Source organism: Xenopus laevis, chromosome 1L (assembly GCF_017654675.1).
Source record: "Xenopus laevis strain J_2021 chromosome 1L, Xenopus_laevis_v10.1, whole genome shotgun sequence".
NCBI lineage: Eukaryota > Metazoa > Chordata > Amphibia > Anura > Pipidae > Xenopus > Xenopus laevis.
This window is the reverse complement of record NC_054371.1, coordinates 232501807-232526990: the sequence shown is the minus strand read 5'-3', so window position 1 is coordinate 232526990 and position 25184 is coordinate 232501807. Positions and strand designations below refer to the sequence as shown.

The 25184-nt window shown below is 42.9% G+C and overlaps 1 protein-coding gene across 1 annotated transcript in view; it reads right to left on the bottom strand.

Moving 5' to 3' along the window:
• npr2.L (natriuretic peptide receptor 2 L homeolog) overlaps positions 1 to 9853 on the bottom strand; it is a 47230-nt gene extending 37377 nt beyond the window's left edge. Inside the window, 1 exon segment of the mRNA NM_001090707.1 lies at positions 9003 to 9853. Within this exon segment, the coding sequence (NP_001084176.1) occupies positions 9003 to 9789 (787 nt within the window). The 5' untranslated portion in view covers positions 9790 to 9853.
• Between the last annotated feature and the right edge of the window lie 15331 nt (positions 9854 to 25184).

Below are 25184 nucleotides of genomic sequence, written 5' to 3'. Positions count from 1 at the left end.
GTCCTTCTCCTCTATACAAGCCCAAGCCAGTCTTCTGCTGAGTCCTTCTCTTCTATACAAACCCAAGTCAGTCTTCTGGTCCTCCTCTCCTTCCAAAGTTAGTTTTCTCCTGAGTCCTCCTCATCTACACAAGCTTCTATCCTGCTTGTTCCACCTCTGCTGCCTGCCAGTTGCCTATGGCTTGATCTACTACAAACGCAATTCTTCCACTGGATCCTACATCCTAGCCAGTATCCTTTTGAGTCACCCCCCCCCCATTTACAGAAGCTATAATCACCCCATTTACGTATTCCCCCAATAGAAACCAGAATTCTACTGGGGCCCCATCCTACAGATGCCAGCATCCTTCTACCCCCCCTCACCTACAAAAGACAGTCCTCTACTGGGTCCCATTCTACATATGCTAATATCCATCTAGCTTCCCCCCCCCCAAAAAAAGGAGCCAGCCTAGTTCTGGGTTCTTCTCTCAAAGCGCCCCATTACACGTTTGGCCTCTGTAGGTCCCCAAATATGATCAGATCTCACCTCCCACAATTCCAAGCAGCTGCTCTAAACTTGTGGCTCATTAACTGGTGTCATTTTTTAGCTTCTGTATATAGTTGGGGGGCAGGGTCACCATGAGGAATCACAGGTCCTACTAAGTTATGAGGGGCCCAAATATTAACCCATTGGTCATCTGATTCATTAGAGTGGGGGCTGTGGATGGGGCCCATGTTTCAGTGATACAATGAGCCAATCACTGCTGCTCACTGACCATCAGAAACTCAACTCTGGGGCCACAGGTGACCCCTCAGAACTTGTGTTTAGCCCCTCTTCAAATCTTTTGCCATTAGGGGAGGGTGGAACAGAGGGGACAGAAGTTTCAGGTTTGATTCCCAAGACACAGGGAGGCCCCGGAGTTACTTGTGAATATCCCCAAAATCCTCTGCTATTGTCATAAGTCCCAAGTCAGGGAATGGAGGGGCCCCCCAGCGCTCTAAACCCACTTACACAAGGGACAGAACTATTCCAACCTCCCAAATCCTCTGATCCCCTGAGCTGGAGCCTGAGTGTAACGTGACCCAGTACCTCCTGCATTATTTATTTTCCTTAATGGCCCAGCGCTCCCCCCTCCAAGGGAAGAATTTACAGCAGATGTGGCTGCAGGGGGGGTTGGGAACGTTTATGTTCAGTTACAGAAAGGCCCTGGGGGCTGCAAATCTGCAAAGGGAACCACAAGGGCCTGGCTTTGCCTTTCTTTCGTTAGGCTACGGGCACACAAGTCTATGGGCACACTAGTCTACGGTACACGAGTCTGTGGGCACACTAGTCTACAGGGCACACAAGTCTATAGGCACACAAGTCTACGGGCACATGAGTCTACGAGCACATGAGTCTACGGGCACACGAGTCTATGGGCACACGAGTCTACGGGCACATGAGTCTATGGGCACACGAGTCTATGGGCACACGAGTCTACGGGCACATGAGTCTATGGGCACACGAGTCTATGGGCACACGAGTCTACGGGCACATGAGTCTATGGGCACACGAGTCTATGGGCACACGAGTCTACGGCACACAAGTCTATGGGCACATGAGTCTATGGGCACACGAGTCTATGGGCACACGAGTCTATGGGCACACGAGTCTATGGGCACACGAGTCTATGGGCACACGAGCCGATGGCTCCAGCTGTTGTCAGAGTGAGAGAATCAGTTCTGCTCAGTGTCTCTGCTCCATTAACTTGGATCTGATCAGCCTGTGATCACAATCACACACACTGGGGCGGAAGCCGAGGTCAGTCCGGAGATGCCTCCTCTCCTGGATTCAGATCAATGGATCATTAGTCAGGTCATGCCGAATGCCAGGAGTAAAAGATTATCTTATTGATTCACAGTCCAGAGGATGCCCAGGTGCCACCCATGTTGCGCCTCTCCTGTATAAAGTGCTGCCAAGTGTATTGTCACACCCAGACAGTTGCAACCACAGGAACTTGCAGTCGACTCCAGGGGCAAAGTGCAATGAACAATAAATATTCTACTCCTTGAAAATGCGCCCCAATATTCCATAGTCCTTGCTATATGGCTGATTTATGTCCTGTGAGTAAAGTGCAATTTCCCCATAATGAGCTCTTACATGTTAAATGCAGGGTGTCTATATATCTACAATAATGCACGGGGGTCTCTATCCCATACTGTATGTTGGCTATAGGGTTAATAAGGGCGGAGTCTCTATCCCATACTGTATGTTGGCTATAGGGTTAATAAGGGGCGGGGTCTCTATCCCATACTGTATGTTGGCTATAGGGTTAATAAGGGCGGAGTCTCTATCCCATACTGTATGTTGGCTATAGGGTTAATAAGGGGCGGGGTCTCTATCCCATACTGTATGTTGGCTATAGGGTTAATAAGGGGCGGGGTCTCTATTCCATACTGTATGCCGGCTATAGGGTTAATAAGGGGCGGGGTCTCTATCCCATATTGTATGTTGGCTATAGGGTTAATAAGGGGCGGGGTCTCTATCCCATATTGTATGTTGGCTATAGGGTTAATAAGGGGCGGGGTATCTATCACATATTGTATGTTGGCTATAGGGTTAATAAGGGGCGGGGTCTCTATTCCATACTGTATGTTGGCTACAGGGTTAATAAGGGGCAGGTCTCTATCCCATAGGGTTAATAAGGGGCGGGTCTGTATGTCAGGGAGGGGATAAAGGGCACTTTATGGTGAAGGAGGTGAGTGTAATGTGAGGCTGGTGCTGGACTTGTACAAAACTTATTACACATTAAGACCAAACACTGATTCCTCCAAGAAACAGGAAGTGAGTCATGCAAAGAAAATCTCCTTCCCCAGAAAATTGAAAGCAGGATTTCTAATGCCCTAATTCCATACGGCCTGAGCCATATTCGTGCCGTTTTTTTCCTATTAATAACATTGGCATCATTTTTACCGGCCAGGTGGCGACCCTCATTCTGTAGCAACCGGGATTATGGTACAGGGGTGTAACTGTTGGGTAGTGGGTATAGTAAGGCGAGGTGGCGCCAGGGAAGGGGGAATTGATAGTGGGATTGTTAATTGTGATAGACACTTGTGGGTGTTGGATGGGGGGGAAGAGAACCATTTTTGTCTTAAACAGATTTGATTTAGGGCAGTGTTGGGACAAGCAGAGACAGCAGATAAGCAGGAAGAGACCGGAATTAAGATCTCTGGGTTGAGATTAGGAGAGGAGAGATAATAATCAGCATAGAGGGGCATTGGGAACCATATGAATTGAATAAACCAAAGAAGAAAGTAAAGAGAGAGAATAATAAGGGGCCCAGGACAGAGACATTTGGACCCAGAGAGAGAGAGAGAGAGGTGGGGGGGGGGTAAAGCAGAAGATAATGCTTTATAGTAGGAGACAGTGAAAGAGACAGATTTGAGAGGTAATAACAGGCCAGTGTCACGACAGCCAAGAGAATAGAGAGACTAGAGGACTAGAGGGGGGTCAGTAAGATCCAGGACTATTAGCAGTGAGAAGTGGTTCTTATTGGGGTACCGAATAATGGGGCAAGATGGTGTCAGGGTAAGAGAATGTGATGGGGGGGCAGGGAAGTTAAAGGTGAATGGCAAGTTGTGCCACTATTGGAATAGATATGGAATAGACTGATATTGAATAGACTGATATGGAATAGTCTGATATTGAATAGACTGATATTGAATAGTCTGATATTGAATAGTCTGTTATTGAATAGACTGATATTGAATAGACTGATATGGAATAGTCTGATACTAATACCATTAGCCCATATAATGTGTGCTGAGTCCAAAGCCTAATGACAGTGTCTGTGACAAACACTGGGGAAGTACAGGCTGCGGCAGGCTGCTGTGATGGGACAGGGGTGCAGGAATAGAGAGCAGAGCTGTGTCTTCTCACTGACACTTACACTGACTCCCCTTATCTGACACAGATAAAGCCCATTAGGCAAGTACTGCTGAGAATCCATGATGCCTGTGTCTCTGCCACCTCTCAACTCTCTGGATCCTTATAAAGTATCTCCCAAGCCCCTGTTACTTCCCATTCCCACCTCCAGTTAAACCGCTGCCCTCACCATAACATACAAACACTACATTCCTCACATTGGCACAATCATCCCCTCACCAACAATCACTAGCCTCACACCTCCCTCTCTCACTGGCCGTCTTGTGCCACATCACTAGCCAATATCACTCCTACCCTGCCACCAATACTGACCCTCCAGCACCAGTGCAGCTACGGTTCTACCAACTCAGCTGTCCTTCTTGCACCTGAAAATGTTCCTTCCACCAACTATTCAAGTACCTCTGCTCAACATCTCAGCTGTCCACCATGCCCCATTATCAGTTCCACCACCTCCACCCACCACTAACGGTATAAGTACCTCTGCCCAACATCTCAGCTGTCCACCATGCCCAGGGAACAGTTCCACCACCTCCACCCACCACTCAAGCCTCAAGTATCAGTTTCACCAGCAATATCCCTGGGACCACAGTCCAATACTTCCACTTATAACAAGCATTCTAGAGAATACCACCCAAAGTATTCCCACCACTACTATTGCACCTCCATTGCCATAAGTAATGACTGACAGATGGTAATCTGCCCCCAATGCTACAGGCACTTATTCTCTACTATTCTCAAAGGCCAATTATCTGCCCAGCCAACAATTCTGCCCTTCCAGCATCTGAGCTGTAACATAATGTTCAATATAGATTGATGTCCATCAGGAAAGTCCCATACACCAGGCTCCAGCATCCCCCAGCCCAGGACAGATCTCCCATATAATGTTCTGCTCTTTCTGCTTCCAGTCTGGGCGACTAGTGGTACCAATTTACTGGAATAACATTCCCTGAGATTATCTTTGTTTGGCTGCAGATCAGGAAAGAAACCAGGAATGTCTGCTCCACTGGTCACAATACACCAAATGATAATACACTACATACTAATATCATGAACCTGCAGATACCCCTTGAGAGGGTCAGAACATGACAACTTCTCTTGGGCTCTAGTTCCAGGTTCAGCATTTTCAACTCACCTATGGACACCTACCTTTGGGCATACTAACAACTTACTCACACTAAGCTTACACTTAACCTACAAACACTCATTAGGGCTTTGGGCTGCTCAGTGCCAGGGCCCCCACCATACTGTGCTACTAAAGAACCACAGCTATAGAGACGTATGGGATCAGATCCAAACAGGGAAATGAAGACCAATTGCATGTTGTGTTAGACTGCCACCGGATATGGTCCCCAGCCCATAACAAGAGCTGTTCCTCTGCACCAGATGGGCTGTCACTCAAACGCATAGAGAGTCGATAAACAGCAACTGTTCAGCCAGCGCTCAGCCATTTACTGACCATGTGTCTGGCCTCTGGGGGACCCATATGAGAGCAGGGGGGGGGCTATGGAAACACAGACAGGGCTGGGAGGGAAAGTACAGGAGATAAGATATGACTGAGAGACACAAAGGAGACTCCAAAAAGGGAAGAAAAAATGAAAGAAAAATTTAGACCCAAAGTCACATAAACTCTGCACAACAAGAAGCCTCTACCTCCCACTGTACAGTAAGAAGCCTGATCCCCATTGCACAATACAGACTAATATCCCATAAAATACCCACTGCTCTGCTCTCATTGTATATTACAAAGTTTGATGCCCTTCCCCCTATCTACTCTAGTGTATATAGTCTGGTTCCCCTATGTACAATATAGCCTGATCCACTTAATAGCACAGATTCTCATCAACTCCTCCACACACAATATAATCTGATCCACCCAACTGTACAATTCAGAGTGTGATCCCCTACTGTACAATACAGGGAGTCTGATTCTACTCGCACTACTATACAGTTCATTATCCCCCATTGTACAGTACACAGTAATTGCAGTTGCTTTACCGTGTTTGCCAGTAAAAATGTCACAGGACAACCCTGTCGAAATAAAAAATAACAAAACTGGTATAAAGGTGATCCCTTTATTGGCTAACTAATATAATCATAACAAGCTTTCAGAACATTTTAGCTCCTTTTTTAAGCTAATTAGCCAATAAAGTTATCACCTTTATACCACTTTTGTCATTTTTTTATTTCAAAAGGGTTGCCCTGTTACAATACTGATACCCACATTGAAATTAGTCTGTTCTGCCCTGGATCTTACCTGATGCCCACTAAATGCCAACAGAGATGCCAGCTGTACTCTCCTGAAACCTTGAGAATCCTAACAATAAGATGCCAGCTGACTTATTCTAGAGCCCAAATAACCCCAATGATGAGATGCCATCTAAACTCAACTTGAGTCTACAGAATTGTAACAGTGAAATACCAACTAATCTTACCTAGAACCTTGAGAATACTAACCATGAGATGATGTTTGAACTGACCAAGAACCTTGAGAACAATGAGGTTCCATATTTGCCTGGAGCCTACAGAATGCTAACACTTAGATGCCAGCTGAACTTAAAGCTACAGAATCCACATACCCTAAACAACAATATACCAAAGAAACATAGAGGGCATCTCAAGCAGTAAAAGACAACCAGGGTCCAGAGAATCAGGATAGTGGTAGGCCAGTCCAGCACACCAGAATTAAATGAGTTGACGTTTTGACAAAACTAAAAATATCAGAAGGAAGCTAATCCAAAATCATCCATACTGAATCAAGGCAATGAGATGCCAAACTCATCTATGGCCTGAGGAATCAGGGTAAAGATATACCAAATTCACTCATGTCCTTCAGAATCAGAGCAATGAGATGACAAACTTACCCTCACTTACCCAGGTGTAGTTCCAAACAGACCCTCCTGTAGGCAGCCAGTCCACATGGCCAAATGGCCAATCACAGCCCTTATTTTGCACCGACCAGGAACATTTTAGATGCTGGTGTTGCTTCCCAATTTTTTTGACATCTGAATGTGGCTCAGGGCTAAAAAAGGTTGTGAACCTTTGTTTTAAAAAATCAGAGCAATGAGATGCCAAACTCACCCATGTCCTACAGAATCGGTGCAATGAGATGCCAAACTCACCCATATCCTACAAAATCAGAGCAATGAGATGCCAAACTCAACCATGCCCTACAGAATTGGAGGAATGAGATGCCAAACTCACCCATGGCCTACAGAATCGGTACAATGAGATGCCAAACTCACCCATATCCTACAAAATCAGAGCAATTAGATGCCAAACTCACCCATGTCATACAGAATTGGAGCAAGGAGATGCCAAACTCACCCATGGCCTACAGAATCGGTGCAATGAGATGCCAAACTCACCCATGTCCTACAGAATTGGAGCAATAAGATGCCAAACTCACCCATGTCCTACAGAATTGAAGCAATGAGATGTCAAACTCACCAATGGCCTACAGAATTGGTGCAATGAGATGCCAAACTCACCCATGTCCTACAGAATTGGAGCAATGAGATGCCAAACCCACCCATGGCCTACAGAATTGGTGCAATGAGATGCCAAACTCACCAATGTCCTACAGAATTGGAGCAATGAGATGCCAAACTCACCCATGTCCTACAGAATTGGAGCAATGAGATGCCAAACTCACCCATGTCCTACAGAATTGGTGAAATGAGATGCCAAACTCACCCATGTCCTACAGAATTGGAGGAATGAGATGCCATACTCACCCATGGCCTACAGAATCGGTACAATGAGATGCCAAACTCACCCATATCCTACAAAATCAGAGCAATTAGATGCCAAACTCACCCATGTCATACAGAATTGGAGCAAGGAGATGCTGAACTCACCCATGGCCTACAGAATCGGTGCAATGAGATGCCAAACTCACCCATGTCCTACAGAATTGGAGCAATAAGATGCCAAACTCACCCATGTCCTACAGAATTGAAGCAATGAGATGCCAAACTCACCAATGGCCTACAGAATTGGTGCAATGAGATGCCAAACTCACCCATGTCCTACAGAATTGGAGCAATGAGATGCCAAACTCACCCATGGCCTACAGAATTGGTGCAATGAGATGCCAAACTCACCCATGTCCTACAGAATTGGAGCAATGAGATGCCAAACTCACCCATGTCCTACAGAATTGGAGCAATGAGATGCCAAACTCACCCATATCCTACAGAATTGGAGCAATGAGATGCCAAACTCACCCATGTCCTACAGAATTGGAGCAATGAGATGCCAAACTCACCCATATCCTACAAAATCAGAGCAATGAGATGCCAAACTCACCCATGTCCTACAGAATTGGAGCAATGAGATGCCAAACTCACCCATATCCTACAAAATCAGAGCAATGAGATGCCAAACTCACCCATGTCCTACAGAATTGGAGCAATGAGATGCCAAACTCACCCATATCCTACAAAACCAGAGCAATGAGATGCCAAACTCACCCATGTCCTACAGAATTGGAGCAATGAGATGCCAAACTCCCCTATGGCCCAAGGAATCAGGGCAATGAGATGCCAATGTCACTGACAGATGACAATTTTGTGGTTCCAATCTTTGTCATTGACCTAAGGAATCAGTATCAGAACAATAAGGTGGAACTGCCTAGTCAAACCTCTCCTAGTAACTACTAGAACTGGAAACTCTCCCAGTATAGTGTCAGGGCAATAAGATTGCTTAACCCACTTATGTCAACATTACCAACTATATCAAACCAAAAAGAGAGATGGCAAAACGCACTGGGGGATACAGTGCTCTCAGTTTCAGCAGAAGGCCTGAGTAAGAGCTCAGTGAGTTGCCATCTTCTGGGCCGACCAAACACTAATAGACAGGGTACCAGACAAATATGGGCAGTGCCACAGCGACTGAATAAATCAGTCAGTGCCGTATAAAGTAGCTACAAACACTATGAAGCTGATGATCAGAGGAATACCCAGTACCAGGCTCCAAAGAGAATGCCATCAAGCTCAGCATGTTTAGACATGTTATGAAAACACCAACCCAACGACATGACCTCTGCTGTGGGACGGGAGCTCCTCCATCTTAGGAAATCCTATAAAGCTCAGACTTACCTCGACCATTGTTCTGGATGAACTGGATGACGCTGCCGATATCCTCATTCTCGGGGTACATTTGGTAACTGACAGTGAGGTTGTTGAACTCCTTATCCAGAGCCAGGAAGACCCCCTCTATGATGAAATAGTGCGGCCGGTCATCCATCTTTACATCATGATACACCAGAGCAGCCCGGGAGCTCCAGTTGAAATGCTCATGAAGGTGGGACACAAACTCCCCAAGTTTTATGGCCGTGGGTCCTGTCCGTACTGTTGTGTTGTAGTGATCATCATCTTGCTTGAAACCAAAGGCCAAGGCGCCAGCAGTTATAAGGGGGAGGCGCCAGTGGGTGGCAAAACGGGCAACAGAGGCAGAAGGGTAAACACAGCCTGGACCAAAGAGAACATCAGGGTTGTGGTAAAGTTTCAGATCCACGGCATTGAGGGGAGCCACATATTCCGAGCAGGCCCCGTTCAGTTCCGAGGTGAGGAAAACCCATTTCACTTGGTACCCAGACAAAAGCTGAAGTTCCTGTGCCCTGTCCACTGCCATGCGCAAAGCAGGGGCCACACGGGGCCATGACCAGGCATAGCGAATGTTGCTCTCAGGAAGGACCACGGCCAGGGTCAGGGTATGGTTGGAAGTGACATTCTGATGGCTCCTGGATGGGCAACGCAGGAATAGGAGGAGGAAACAGAAGGCGTGCACGGGTTTCTGTGCCAGTGAAGGGCACCAATATCCACTCATCCTATTGGAACTTGGGAGGCTCCCTGAGAAGCTTTGGTAGCCAGATTTCACATCCATGGTGCCACCGCGGCCATAACTAGACAAAGCCAAAGGGCAGAGACAGCTCCAACCTTCTCAGGGCGACAGGACAGGAGAGTATGGAGCAGAGCAATCCTGCAGTACAGTCAGCCCTCCCCTCCTCCTACACCCCCCATCCCACCACCACCACCTTCTCCTCCAGATGTCACACCACAAACACACACACAACTGGCACAAGGGAAGGGGCACAACTCCCCCTGCTGGACAATGTCTGTAATGAATCTCTGTCTGATGTGTGTTCAACAGTCACTTCAACAGCTTGTCTCTGTCTGGTACAACCTGATCCCCCACTAATGTCTGCCCCCCATACAGAGACCCCAAGTGTGCTGCCCTTTATCTATTAGATACCCCACTCCCTGTATCTGACTTCTGTGTCATCCCTATTACAAAGACCCCCCAGTGTGCTGGCCATGTATCAGATACCCCACTCCCTGTAAACCACTACAGTGTGCCCCCATACAAAGACCCCATAGTGTGCTCCTCTCTATCTATCAATACCTGTATAGATACCAACTCCCTGCATCCTACTCACATCATTATCACTCTTTCTATAGTTACTGTGTCCCCAAGAAATTGACCCCTTAACTGCCAGTTTGTCACCCCTCTATCTGTATACACAGTAGCTACATGTGAGGCTGCATTCAATAGGCCACATTGTGTTCTTGGGTAAATATACATGATTTGCAACTCTCTCTCTTAACCGGACCCTCACTGTGGTATTGCAGTCTCTGAGATGATACTCTCACTCACACTCATTCATACACTCGCCACTCACTCACCACTCACACTCATTCATACACACTCCTACACTCGCCATTCACACACACACTACTCTATCACTACTCACACTCATTCACACACACACATGCTCACTACCAGGGCCGGAACTAGGGGTAGGCAGAAGAGGCAGCTGCCTAGGGCACAACAATTTGGGGGTGCTGGGCAGCTACCTGTTCTGCCTACCCCTAGACCAGACTCTACTGCTCACCAAACCTAATTTGCGCGTCTGCGAGGCCCCTCGCCCCACAAGTGCATAAGCTTGTGATGTCTGTGTGCATGCGGATCACCGCACCCCGTTAATGCGCATGTGTGTACGCGTGTGACGTCACCGCACATGAGACAGGAGAAGTAGGGGCGAGCTGGCCGGTTGGGTTGCCTAGGTAACCCGGCTGGCCTGGCCCGCCTCTGCTCACTACTTACTACCAGTCACTACTGACACACACTAACAACTCACACTCATTCACACACACTCACTATGCACTCACTACTCATTTACACTCTCACAGGACTTATAAAACATGAAGTAACGTGTGTATCCTTTGTATGAACAAAGTAAGGGGCCACACGCAGTGCTACCTGTACTCATAGACATGGGGGGGTAGTCCATTAAAGGATAAGTAAAACCTTTAAAATAAGTGAATGGAAAATTCATGAGGTGTGATTCTAAGCACTTTTGCAATGAAGTACATTCATTATTTATTTTTATTTAATTCCAAGATATTAAGGGATACATGTGCTGTTAATATGAATGAATTGTGTTACAACAGCGCCACCTGCTGGTCAGTTTCCCACCAGTCTGACCAGCAAGTAGTCAAGGAAGTTGTCAGGAGAAAGAAAGAGGCTGATGTTCTTCTGCTTAGGAATAAAATTAGAAACCTTTATCAAATAAGTCCTCGATCTGAAAAATCAAGCCTCTTCGATAGAGATCTAGCTGATTTTTGGCCAGATATTGATCGTGTGAGGCCTCTAATTCAGCCCCTGACATACAGTATCCAGCCAACAAAATACAGAATCCGGCGTCTGTTATATAATATACAGTACGTAATACAGTATCCAGTATGAAATACAGTATCCGGCCCATGCAATACAGTATCCAGTACGTAATACAGTATTCAGCCCATGCAATACAGTATCCAGTATGAAATACAGTATTCAGCCCATGCAATACAGTATCCAGTATGAAATACAGTATTCAGCTCATGCAATACAGTATCCAGTATGAAATACAGTATCCAGTATGAAATACAGTATCCAGTACGTAATACAGTATTCAGCCCATGCAATACAGTATCCAGTATGAAATACAGTATTCAGATCATGCAATACAGTATCCAGTATGTAATACAGTATCCGGCCCATGCAATACAGTATCCAGTATGTAATACAGTATTCAGCCCATGCAATACAGTATCCAGTATGAAATACAGTATTCAGATCATGCAATACAGTATCCAGTATGTAATACAGTATCCAGTATGAAATACAGTATCCAGCCCATGCAATAAAGTATCCATTATGTAATACAGTATCCAGTATGAAATACAGTATCCAGCCCATGCAATACAGTATCCAGCCCATGCAATACAGTATCCACTATGTAATAGAGTATCCAGTATGTAATAAAGTATCCAGTATGTAATACAGTATCCAGTATGTAATACAGTATCCAGCCCATGTACTGGGCATTCTGCCCCCGACTCCCTAGCAAATCTACCTCCTGTACCCTCTTTCCCAACTTCTCTGTGTGGCATCATCACAATCAATCGCAGGGACCCAGTGCCCACTTGCCAACATGTGAAATCTCAAATGAGGGACAAACTGCTCCTGGACACCCACAATCTGTCCATTCTCCACCCACTTTATATAAATCTTCACCTCTTTTGGGGTCTGGCAGGTGGGAGTGCCAGAAAAGCCAGAGCCATTGATAAGGAAGGGCAAGTGGTGCAGTTTTCTCCACCGTCATCAAGTTTAAAATCTTTTGCTGCAAATCAGCTGATCCAACTCCATTGTTTCTATTGGATCACTCAGTAGTATTGGGAGCAGTGTCTGGAGCATGGGGGGTGCAGTGGGTTAAAGGGAGAGAAGAGGGGGGCTATAGAGTCTGTGAATAAATGCAGGTAAGTAGGTGGGATTGGCCAGAGTCCCTATCAGAAATCAAGGGGCCAATTTCCTGTTGACTACCGAGGGCCCCAACCCAGACCCCATGCACCCCCACACTACAGTTAAAAGCAACACAAACAGGGGCACTTAAACAGAAACACTAAAAACTCATTGGTGACCAGGGGCCCCCCTACAAGTTTATAAAAAAAACAATTGATGGTCAGGGGCCCCCCATAAAAGTGTGAAAATCTTTATTGGTGATCAGGGCCCCACCTACAAGTTAAAAAAAAACTATTGGTGATCAGAGCCCCCCCTACAAGGTAACATTGGTGGCAAGTGTCCCCCCTTCCAAAACATTTGTGGCCGGAGATTTAATTTAAAAGAAAACATTCAGTGGAATTTACATCAGGTTCTTCTTCTTTGGCTTTTGCTTTACGGCTTCGACTAATTCTGCAACAACTCAAATCTGTCACAATGTAAATGAATATTAATATTAACTGTTGTTTAACGTAAGAGGTGTTTGTTTAACTCTTTTGGTTTTATTTTTTCTAAGTTTTTGCTTTCTCAGTGGTGCAAGTAAAAGGCATTGTTTTCTTCTTTATTAAATCTTGTTAAATCTGAGTCCAGTCTCCATGTGTCTGTGTAATTGTAACTGATAGGAACACACATTGACTCACTTCTATGAGGACGTGAGCAGAAACCAAGACTCTGGGATTATTATTATTATTAACATGTATTTATATAGCGCCAACATATTGCGTAGCGCTGTAAAGTAACTGTGATTATACAACTAAATCACATGAAGTCTATACATAGAACATATGGAGTTACATACATCACAATCAATACCGGTACAAAAGGTGAGGAATAGGGATGACCCATTTAGTTTCGCCAAAAATTCACCGCCGCCCAAATGTCGCCGACGCCCATTAAAGTCTATGGGGCAAATTCACTAAGATTCGTAGTTTCGCCAGCGCTTCGCAAATTCACTAAAATCCGAAGTTGCGCTCAGGGGTAGCGTAAGGTTGCGAAGTTGCGCTAGCGTTGATTCGCTAAGCGAAGCGAAGTTACGCTAGCGATGGGTAATTTGCATACAGCGCCAAATTCAAATTACAATGGAGGAATACATACAATCACTACAAATGCCTGGGAAACCTTCAAAACATCAAATAAAATGTTTATTTTGCCCTACACATGTGCCACTGTATAGGTAAGTTGCCATGAGTTAGGAAATGTAGGGGGGAAGGAGGGGAGCCCCAAAAAATTTTTTCGATCTTTTTCAGCCTATCACCCATAATATAGAAAAAATGCCAGCGTTTTTTGGGACTTAGATATAATTTTAACTTTTTTTGAAGTAATCCCTATCTACTCTATTGCGCTTCGTCTGGTCTGAGGTGGCGAAGGAAGTCTAGCGTAAAAGGTAGCGTTCAGTACACTGCGCGCGTTAGTGAATTTGTGTAGTTACGTCCGTAGCGAAAATTTGCCAGGTGTAAGGGTGCGAAGTTACACTAGCATTAGGCGCTTCGGCGCATAGTGAATTTGCCCCTATGGGTGTCAAAAAAATTGTCGTTTGGCGAAATGTTTTTGACGCACGCCTTTTTTTTTTACCCACAGCGCCTATAGGCGGCATTTTTTCGGCGAAACAAGGCGAAAAAATTTGCCCCTTCCCTAGTGAGGAAGGCCTTGTGCAAAAGAGCTTACAATCTAAAGAAAGGGAATGAGACACAAGGTGTGGGAGTGGCAAGATCAGAATTAAGTGGGTGAGAAATGTGGTACTGTATGTGGTGTTGCGTTTGGTAGTTAAGCAGAGTGAGGGGAGGCTTCTCGAAAGAAGTGCGTTTTCAGAGATTTCTTGAAAGCAAAAACATTGGGAAAGATTAACTGGGTTTTTGGGTATAGGAGTAAGAGTTCTGTGATGTTGGAATATACATCGAATAGGAGGAGCTCGTGGCCGTGATATAACTGGGATGGGGTAAGGGCCAGGGTTTGGGGAAATGTCCCCAGCTGCCAGTAATAGAAAGGAAAGAAAGACTAAGTGACAGTGGGATTTATAAGTCCTTGGTTTGTATGAAGAAGAGGAGTTTTGTGGAATAGCTAAACAGAGTACTTTATATACTTCGGGGCACATTTACTTAGCTCAAGTGAAGGATTAGAATAAAAAATACTTTGAATTTCAAAGTATTTTTTTGGCTACTTCAACCATCGAATTGGCTACTTGACCTTTGACTACGACTCGAACTAAAAATCGTTCCAATATTCAACCATTCGATAGTCGAAGTACTGTCTCTTTAAAAAAAACTTCGACCCCCTACTTCAGCAGCTAAAACCTACCGAGCACCAATGTTATCCTATGGGGAACGTCCCCATAGGCTTTCTAGCCAATTTGGGATCGAAGGAAAATCGTTCGATCGATGGATTAAAATCGTTTGATCGAACGATTTTTCCTTCAATCGCAGGAAATGTGGTAAATCCTTCGACTTCGATATTCGAAGGATTTTACGTCGAATATTGAGGGTTAATTAACCCTCGATATTCGACCCATAGTAAATGTGCCCCACAATGTGTGGAGAGGAGAGTAGAGAGACTGAGATTTGTATAGAACTGGGAAAATGTTTTATGAAGAATGAGAGTGAAAGGAGGAGAAATACAGGATAAAACATTGTTGAATAAGAAGTAACAAATTAGCAGGTACAAACCAGTCTGTTTTCTTCTTGTCCCAACTGGTTGACTGGTGATTGTAGAGGAATCCGGTTCCTTATCAATGACTTGTCCAACTGTCACGTGTAACTGTCATCTCCTGGCACTTGTCACATATTAGCACTTGCCACTGGATGTCGTTACATTAGGAATATTGACCTGGAACATAATAATATAAATGTGAGTTATACACTAAATGCCAGTGTCTTGGGGGTTTCCTTAATTGGGAAGGGTCTAGGGGTTTTTGTAGATAGAGGAAAAGACAAGTAGACTTAAAGGGATACTGTCATGAGAAAAATTTTTGTTCAAAATGAATCAGTTAATAGTGCTGCTCCAGCAGAATTCTGCACTGAAATCCATTTCTCAAAAGAGCAAACAGATTTTTTTTATATTCAATTTTGAAATCTGACATGGGGCTAGACATATTGTCAATTTCCATCTGCCCCCAGTCATGGCCATAGACGTAACAATTACGATCTTTCTTGATTAACATGTTTCCAAGAAAGATCGTTCATTTCAATACACACGTGTAGAACTGAATGGTCACATATACATATAGAAACAATACAATTCTACCTGTATCTGATCACTCAGCACTAACAATGGCCCATGTTTCCCTTCAAAGGCACCCGGTCCAAATTCTCCGTCCAGTCGATTGATGAGCCGACCGATATCTTAAGTCTTCTGCTGATATTGGTCGGCTCTTTTCCCACCATATACTCACCGAATATTGTATGAAAATGTGTTTAGTAGGATATTATCTGTGAGTCTGTGGCCTCCTTTATTCAGCACAACTGTGACTAGTGCACATGTACTTGTGGCTACTTTATTTCACTAGAAGCAGCAGCTCAGTTGTCAATCACCGCCATTTTGTACACGTAACACTGCTGGAATTCTGGGAAAATGCATTCTGGGGAAAAACAGGAAAAAAATTAGGCTGCAGCCATTCTCCAACCAATTCCGGGTCTTGGGGTAATTTAAGCATTTAGTAGTTTTATTTATTAATACTATTTTTACACTGCACCCCCCCCCCTCAATATTGTCACAGTCTACAACTAAGGACAAACTGTAATGCTCAGCACTGGCCACCACATCACTTTATTTCCCATAACTTTATACTAACGGCAAACAATAACGCTCAGCATTGGCTTCTAAATGGCTGAATTTCCCACAGCTTAATACAAAGGACAAACTAGAAATCTCAGAATTGGCCACTAGATGGTTTTATTTCCCATAAATTAATACTAAGGAGGAACTATAACGCTCAGCATTGCTTCTAGATGGCTGAATTTCCCATAATTTAATACTAAGGACAAACTGTAATGCACAGCATGGCTACACAGCAGCTTGTTTATATAAACTATAGTAGTACTTATCTGTTATCTACTGTGTTATCTCTTGTGCTTTGAATGCTGCCCCCAATGGCTACACAAGCAGCTTGTTTATATAACACTATAGTAGTTACTTATATGTATCTACTGTGTATCCTGTGCTTGAATGGCTGCCCCATGGCTACACAGCAGCTTGTTTATATAAACTATAGTAGTACTTATCTGTTATCTACTGTGTATCCTGTGCTTGAATGGCTGCCCCCATGGCTACACAGCAGCTTGTTTATATAACTATAGTAGTACTTATCTGTTATCTACTGTGTATCCTGTGCTTGAATGGGCTGCCCCCATGGCTACACAGCAGCTGGTTATATAAACTATAGTAGTACTTATCTGTTATCTACTGTGTATCCTGTGCTTGAATGGCTGCCCCCATGGCTACACAGCAGCTTGTTTATATAAACTATAGTAGTACTTATCTGTTATCTACTGTGTATCCTGTGCTTGAATGGCTGCCCCCATGGCTACACAGCAGCTCTGTTATATAAACTATAGTAGTACTTATCTGTTATCTACTGTGTATCCTGTGCTTGAATGGCTGCCCCATGGCTACACAGCAGCTTTTTATATAAACTATGTAGTACTTATCTGTTATCTACTGTGTATCCTGTGCTTGAATGGCTGCCCCCATGGCTACACAGCAGCTTGTTTATATAAACTATAGTAGTACTTATATGTTATCTACTGTGTATCCCTGTGCTTGAATGGCTGCCCCCATGGCTACACAGCAGCTTGTTTATATAAACTATAGTAGTACTTATCTGTTTATCTACTGTGTATCCTGTGCTTGAATGGCTGCCCCATGGCTACACAGCAGCTTGTTTATAATAAACTATAGTAGTACTTATCTGTTATCTACTGTGTATCCTGTGCTTGAATGGCTGCCCCCATGGCTACACAGCAGCTTGTTATATAAACTATAGTAGTACTTATCTGTTATCTACTGTGTATCCTGTGCTTGAATAGCTGCCCCCATGGCTACACAGCAGCTTGTTTATATAAACTATAGTAGTACTTATCTGTTATCTACTGTGTATCCTGTGCTTGAATAGCTGCCCCAATGGCTACACAGCAGTCTTTTATATAAACTATAGTAGTACTTATCTGTTATCTACTGTGTATCCTGTGCTTGAATGGCTGCCCCATGGCTACACAGCAGCTTGTTTATATAAACTATAGTAGTACTTATCTGTTATCTACTGTGTATCCTGTGCTTGAATGGCTGCCCCATGGCTACACAGCAGCTTGTTTATATAAACTATAGTAGTACTTATCTGTTATCTACTGTGTATCCTGTGCTTGAATGGCTGCCCCATGGCTACACAGCAGCTTGTTTATATAAACTATGGTAGTACTTATATGTTATCTACTGTGTACCCTGTGCTTGATAGCTGCCCCATGGCTACACAGCAGCTTGTTATATAAACTATAGTAGTACATATCTGTTATCTACTGTGTATCCTGTGCTTGAATGGCTGCCCCCATGGCTACACAGCAGCTTGTTTATATAAACTATAGTAGTACTTATTGTTATCTACTGTGTATCCTGTGCTTGAATGCTGCCCCATGGCTACACAGCAGTCTGTTTATATAAACTATAGTAGTACTTATCTGTTATCTACTGTGTATCCTGTGCTTGAATGGCTGCCCCCATGCTACACAGCAGCTTGTTTATATAAACTTAGTAGTACTTATCTGTTATCTACTGTGTATCCTGTGCTTGAATGCTGCCCCATGGCTACACAGCAGTTTTTATATAAACTATAGTAGTACTTATCTGTTATCTACTGTGTATCCTGTGCTTGAATGGCTGCCCCATGGCTACACAGCAGCTTGTTTATATAAACTATAGTAACTTATCTGTTATCTACTGTGTATCCTGTGCTTGAATGCTGCCCCATGGCTACACAGCAGCTTTTATATAAACTATAGTAGTACTTATCTGTTATCTACTGTGTATCCTGTGCTTGAATGCTGCCCCATGGCTACACAGCAGCTTGTTTATATAAACTATAGTAGTACTTATCTGTTATCTACTGTGTATCCTGTGCTTGAATAGCTGCCCCCATGGCTACACAGCAGTTGTTATATAAACTATAGTAGTACTTATCTGTTATCTACTGTGTATCCTGTGCTTGAATAGCTGCCCCATGTACAACAGTCTCTTATTAAACTATGTATACTTATCTGTTATTACTGTGTCCTGGCTGAATGGCTGCCATGTACACAGCAGCTTTTTATATAACTTGTATACTATGTTACTACGTGTATCCTGTCTTGAATGCTGCCATGTACACAGCAGCTGTTTATATAACTATAGTAAGTACTTTTTATCTACTGTGTATCCTTGCTTGAATGGTCCCTGGCTACACAGCAGCTTGTTTATATAAACTATAGTATACTTATCTGTTATCTACTGTGTATCCTGTGCTTGAATGCTGCCCCCATGGCTACACAGCAGCTTTTTATATAAACTATAGTAGTACTTATCTGTTATCTACTGTGTATCCTGTGCTTGAATGGCTGCCCCATGGCTACACAGCAGCTTGTTTATAAACTATAGTAGTACTTATCTGTTATCTACTGTGTATCCTGTGCTTGAATGGCCCCCATGCACAAGCAGTTTTTATATAAACTATAGTAGTATATCTGTTATCTACTGTGTATCCTGTGCTTGAATGGCTGCCCCATGGCTACACAGCAGCTTGTTTATATAAACTATAGCAGTACTTATCTGTATCTACTGTGTATCCTGTGCTTGAATAGCTGCCCCATGCTACACAGCAGTCTCTTTATATAACTATAGTAGTACTTATCTGTATCTACTGTGTATCCTGTGCTTGAATGCTGCCCCATGGCTACACAGCAGCTTGTTATATAAACTATAGTATACTTATCTGTTATCTACTGTGTATCCTTGCTTGAATGGCTGCCCCCATGGCTACACAGCAGCTTGTTTATATAAACTATAGTAGTACTTATCTGTTATCTACTGTGTATCTGTGCTTGAATGCTGCCCCATGCTACACAGCAGCTTGTTTATATAACTATAGTAGTACTTATCTGTTATCTACTGTGTATCCTGTGCTTGAATGGCTCCCCCATGCTACACAGCAGATTGTTTATATAAACTATAGTAGTACTTATCTGTTATCTACTGTGTATCCTGTGCTTGAATGGCTGCCCCCATGGCTACACAGCAGCTTGTTTATATAAACTATAGTAGTACTTATATGTTATCTACTGTGTATCCTGTGCTTGAATGGCTGCCCCATGGCTACACAGCAGCTTGTTTATATAAACTATAGCAGTACTTATCTGTTATCTACTGTGTATCCTGTGCTTGAATAGCTGCCCCCATGGCTACACAGCAGTCTCTTTATATAAACTATAGTAGTACTTATCTGTTATCTACTGTGTATCCTGTGCTTGAATGGCTGCCCCCATGGCTACACAGCAGATTGTTTATATAAACTATAGTAGTACTTATCTGTTATCTACTGTGTATCCTGTGCTTGAATGGCTGCCCCCATGGCTACACAGCAGCTTGTTTATATAAACTATAGTAGTACTTATATGTTATCTACTGTGTATCCTGTGCTTGAATGGCTGCCCCCATGGCTACACAGCAGCTTGTTTATATAAACTATAGTAGTACTTATCTGTTATCTACTGTGTATCCTGTGCTTGAATGGCTGCCCCCATGGCTACACAGCAGCTTGTTTATATAAACTATAGTAGTACTTATCTGTTATCTACTGTGTATCCTGTGCTTGAATGGCTGCCCCCATGGCTACACAGCAGCTTGTTTATATAAACTATAGTAGTACTTATCTGTTATCTACTGTGTATCCTGTGCTTGAATAGCTGCCCCCATGGCTACACAGCAGTCTCTTTATATAAACTATAGTAGTACTTATCTGTTATCTACTGTGTATCCTGTGCTTGAATGGCTGCCCCATGGCTACACAGCAGCTTGTTTATATAAACTATAGTAGTACTTATCTGTTATCTACTGTGTATCCTGTGCTTGAATGGCTGCCCCATGGCTACACAGCAGCTTGTTTATATAAACTATAGTAGTACTTATCTGTTATCTACTGTGTATCCTGTGATTGAATGGCTGCCTCCATGGCTACACAGCAGCTTGTTTATATAAACTATAGCAGTACTTATCTGTTATCTACTGTGTATCCTGTGCTTGAATAGCTGCCCCCATGGCTACACAGCAGTCTCTTTATATAAACTATAGTAGTACTTATCTGTTATCTACTGTGTATCCTGTGCTTGAATGGCTGCCCCCATGGCTACACAGCAGATTGTTTATATAAACTATAGTAGTACTTATCTGTTATCTACTGTGTATCCTGTGCTTGAATGGCTGCCCCCATGGCTACACAGCAGCTTGTTTATATAAACTATAGTAGTACTTATATGTTATCTACTGTGTATCCTGTGCTTGAATGGCTGCCCCATGGCTACACAGCAGCTTGTTTATATAAACTATAGTAGTACTTATCTGTTATCTACTGTGTATCCTGTGCTTGAATGGCTGCCCCCATGGCTACACAGCAGCTTGTTTATATAAACTATAGTAGTACTTATCTGTAATCTACTGTGTATCCTGTGCTTGAATAGCTGCCCCCATGGCTACACAGCAGTCTCTTTATATAAACTATAGTAGTACTTATCTGTTATCTACTGTGTATCCTGTGCTTGAATGGCTGCCCCATGGCTACACAGCAGCTTGTTTATATAAACTATAGTAGTACTTATCTGTTATCTACTGTGTATCCTGTGCTTGAATGGCTGCCCCATGGCTACACAGCAGCTTGTTTATATAAACTATAGTAGTACTTATCTGTTATCTACTGTGTATCCTGTGCTTGAATGGCTGCCTCCATGGCTACACAGCAGCCTGTTTATATAAACTATAGTAGTACTTATCTGTTATCTACTGTGTATCCTGTGCTTGAATAGCTGCCCCCATGGCTACACAGCAGCTTGTTTATATAAACTATAGTAGTACTTATCTACTGAAGTTGTCAGGAGAAAGAAAGAGGCTGATGTTCTGCTTAGGAATAAAATTAGAAACCTTTCTCACATCTTTCCTAAGCAGAAGAACATCAGCCTCTTTCTTTCTCCTGACAACTTCCTTGACTACTTGCTGGTCAGACTGGTGGGAAACTGACCAGCAGGTGACGCTATGAAAAATTTATTCATATTAACAGTACACGTATCCCTTAATATCTTGGAATTAAATAAAAATAAATAATGAATGTACATTGTGAAAGTGCTTAGAATAGCCCCCTCATCTATTTTACATTTACTTATTTTAAAGGTTTACTTATCTTATAATGTGATCATGTGATCATGATTACTCATGGAAGATTTTTATAATAAATATGTTAAAAATCAGTTTTATTCATACATATGCTGCTAGAGTCAAACCCCCCAGAGCCCAATACAGAGGCCAAATTTTACAGTAACACATTGGCCACTAGATGTCAGCGTTCCCCACAGAACAATACTAAGGCAGTTATTTATATCAACATTTTCTTAAAAAAACTCCGACCAAATCCACACAGGTTTTTTTGTCTTATTTATTAATGCACTTTCCCGAAAATTTTGTTTGCGAGAAAAAAATCTTGAAAAATACGATTTTCATGATTTTTCACCAGAAAACTCCAAATTTTGCCCGAAAATTGGGGGGTATTGCCAAAAACCCAACGCACATCAAAAAATCATTGGGACTTCTACCATTGACTTATATGCAACGTCGACAGGTCTGAGATGCCAGATTTTTAGATTCTGACTTTTCCCATCCTTGGGGTTTAATACATTCGGAAAAATTTGTCTGATTTAATAAAGAAAAAAAAAAAAAAATCACAAAAATTTTCATTATTTTTGCATTCGGAGTTTAGTAATTAACTCCCTAAATGTATGTATGTATAACTTCATTTGCAAAGTGTTGCTAAGAAGCCGCAGTGCCTTAGATAAAAGTAGAATAAGAATAAAAGTACAATATATACGGTATATATATATAATACACAAAAGCCACGAATATCCTGTAAATTATATCCTTATAAACGGTGAGTCCTGATGTCATCAGTTATAAACGGTGAGTTCTGATGTCATTTCTGTCACATGACTCAATGAAACTTGTGTATTATAATAAATAAAGTTCCCCCTGTTGCAAAATATGAGGATATTAGAAGTTACCTCGGAGTTCCATGACCTGTATAACTCGGCCTTCGGCCTCGTATTTTTATATGGTCATGTAACTCCTCGGTAACTTATAATATCCTTATATTTTACAAGAGGGGGTACTTTATTACTATATATATATATATATATATATATATAAGTGACGGCACTCACAGGAAAAAGGATTACAACAATTCAATAAGGTGAAACCAAAAAGGTTTATTGTGATCCAACGTTTCGGTTCCTTCTTGGAACCTTCGTCAGGGAAAGAAGGTTCCAAGAAGGAACCGAAACGTTGGATCACAATAAACCTTTTGGTTTCACCTTATTGAATTGTTGTAATCCTTTTTCCTGTGAGTGCCGTCACTTTTGGATGGACCTTATCGCTTTTATTTAGGCTGGCACCCAGGCTGACATTTATCTTATGGTGTGCGCTCCACGAACGGACTATATATATATATATATATATATATATATATATATATATATACACACACAAGCCACATTATAAATACAATAAATATACACAGAGCTCATATAAGGACACAGATCTTAAGTGCTATGCGGTAAGAGACACAGTAAGGAGGCCCCTGCCCCACAGAGCTTACAATTAAGCAGGTGGGTAACATACAGGCACATATTGGAGGGGGAAAAGTGCACAAGGAATAGGCCTTGTCCAATAGTTGCCAGGACTGGGCTAATGTTCTAGTGCTCCAAAAGTTAGACTCTTGGTTTTTTCTTGAAGAGATTAAGAGAGGATTCCTTATGGAGGAATTTAGAGATGGAATTCCAGAGGGAAGGAGCAGCCAGATAGAAGAGTTTGAGATGAGAGGTGGCAGTGGATGGTGTGAAGAGAAGGGGCTCTAAGATGAGCGGAGAAGAAGAGCAGGAACGTATAGTGAGACAAGTGAGGAGCAGAGGAGTGAGGGATATGAATGTGAGCAGAAGACACTGACTTGGTCATACTTTGGTTATTAACAAATTTAGTGAATTTATAGTTAACCCCAGTAATAACCATAGGAGTGGTAGTAAAGGGTGACGTTTTTTCCTTCTTTCTCACTCTTAATTATTGCCTTTCCTTTGGGAGTCATTTGTACACAGACGAGGAAAACAAAAGAAGAATTAATTGCAGTTTCCATCACTGCAGAACAGTTGGCCAATGGATGGCGCTATGTTCACAACACAATAAATATAGACACATAGACTGTAAGTACTGGGACTAGTGAGGACCATCTGTAATGCCCACATTCCTTCATTAGATTCCTTGCAAACGTATGAATGAAGTGATGTTTAGAGAACCATCTTTCTGCCCCCCAGGGTGTAACTGGCACAGGCGGGTAGAACTGAATGAACTGCCGATAAATTCCCTGTTTAACAACTGCCCCAAAAAAACACAGCTGTGGAGTCAGTGTCGGGAGCAATTTTGGGTACCGGGAGTCGCCAAATATGTACCGGCTCCTATTAAGTTTAAATCCAAGCAGTAGAAATAACGAGATGAAATGAAAAGAGGATCAGGCAGAAGTAATTGTGTAAGAACAAGACTTGAGTTAATAATTGTGTGTAACAGCTACTCTACACCTATATGTCTCCTTACACTCATACACAAGTGATTTTAGGTTTTCCAATATTTAGGGGAATGATCGCGAAAATGAAATATAAGCTTCATCATACTGAAATAAGAAAACGTTCTAAATACAATCAATTAAATATTCTGTACCATTTCTGAAATAATCAAGTTTATGTTCACTATTCCTCTCTCAGCATCTGTTTCTCTTCATTCTGTCTTCATGCAGCAGTTGGGTGTCAGATATTCACTGACAGTTAGATCCAATATATCTTATAGGGGGGCTCCTTTTATCAAGAAGATGTATGAGGGCCTGGCCACATGAGCAGATTCAGGGAGATTAGTCACCTTAGCGACAAATCTCTTCTTCGAGGCAACAATCTCCCCAAACTGCCTTCCCCCTGCTCTCCGTCGGCTAAAATGAAAATCGCCTGGGGGAAGGCTCACGTGGCGCTTCATTTTCCGGAGTTGCCTCACACGGAAACGACCTATTAAAATCACCAGATATCATGTCTCTCTACATGCGGGATTTGTGCAAAAGGCAGTTCTTTTGTTAGATTTGTTACATTTTGTTTGTACATTTTCTACCCTATAAGATATATTGGATCTAACTGTCAGTGAATATCTGACACCCA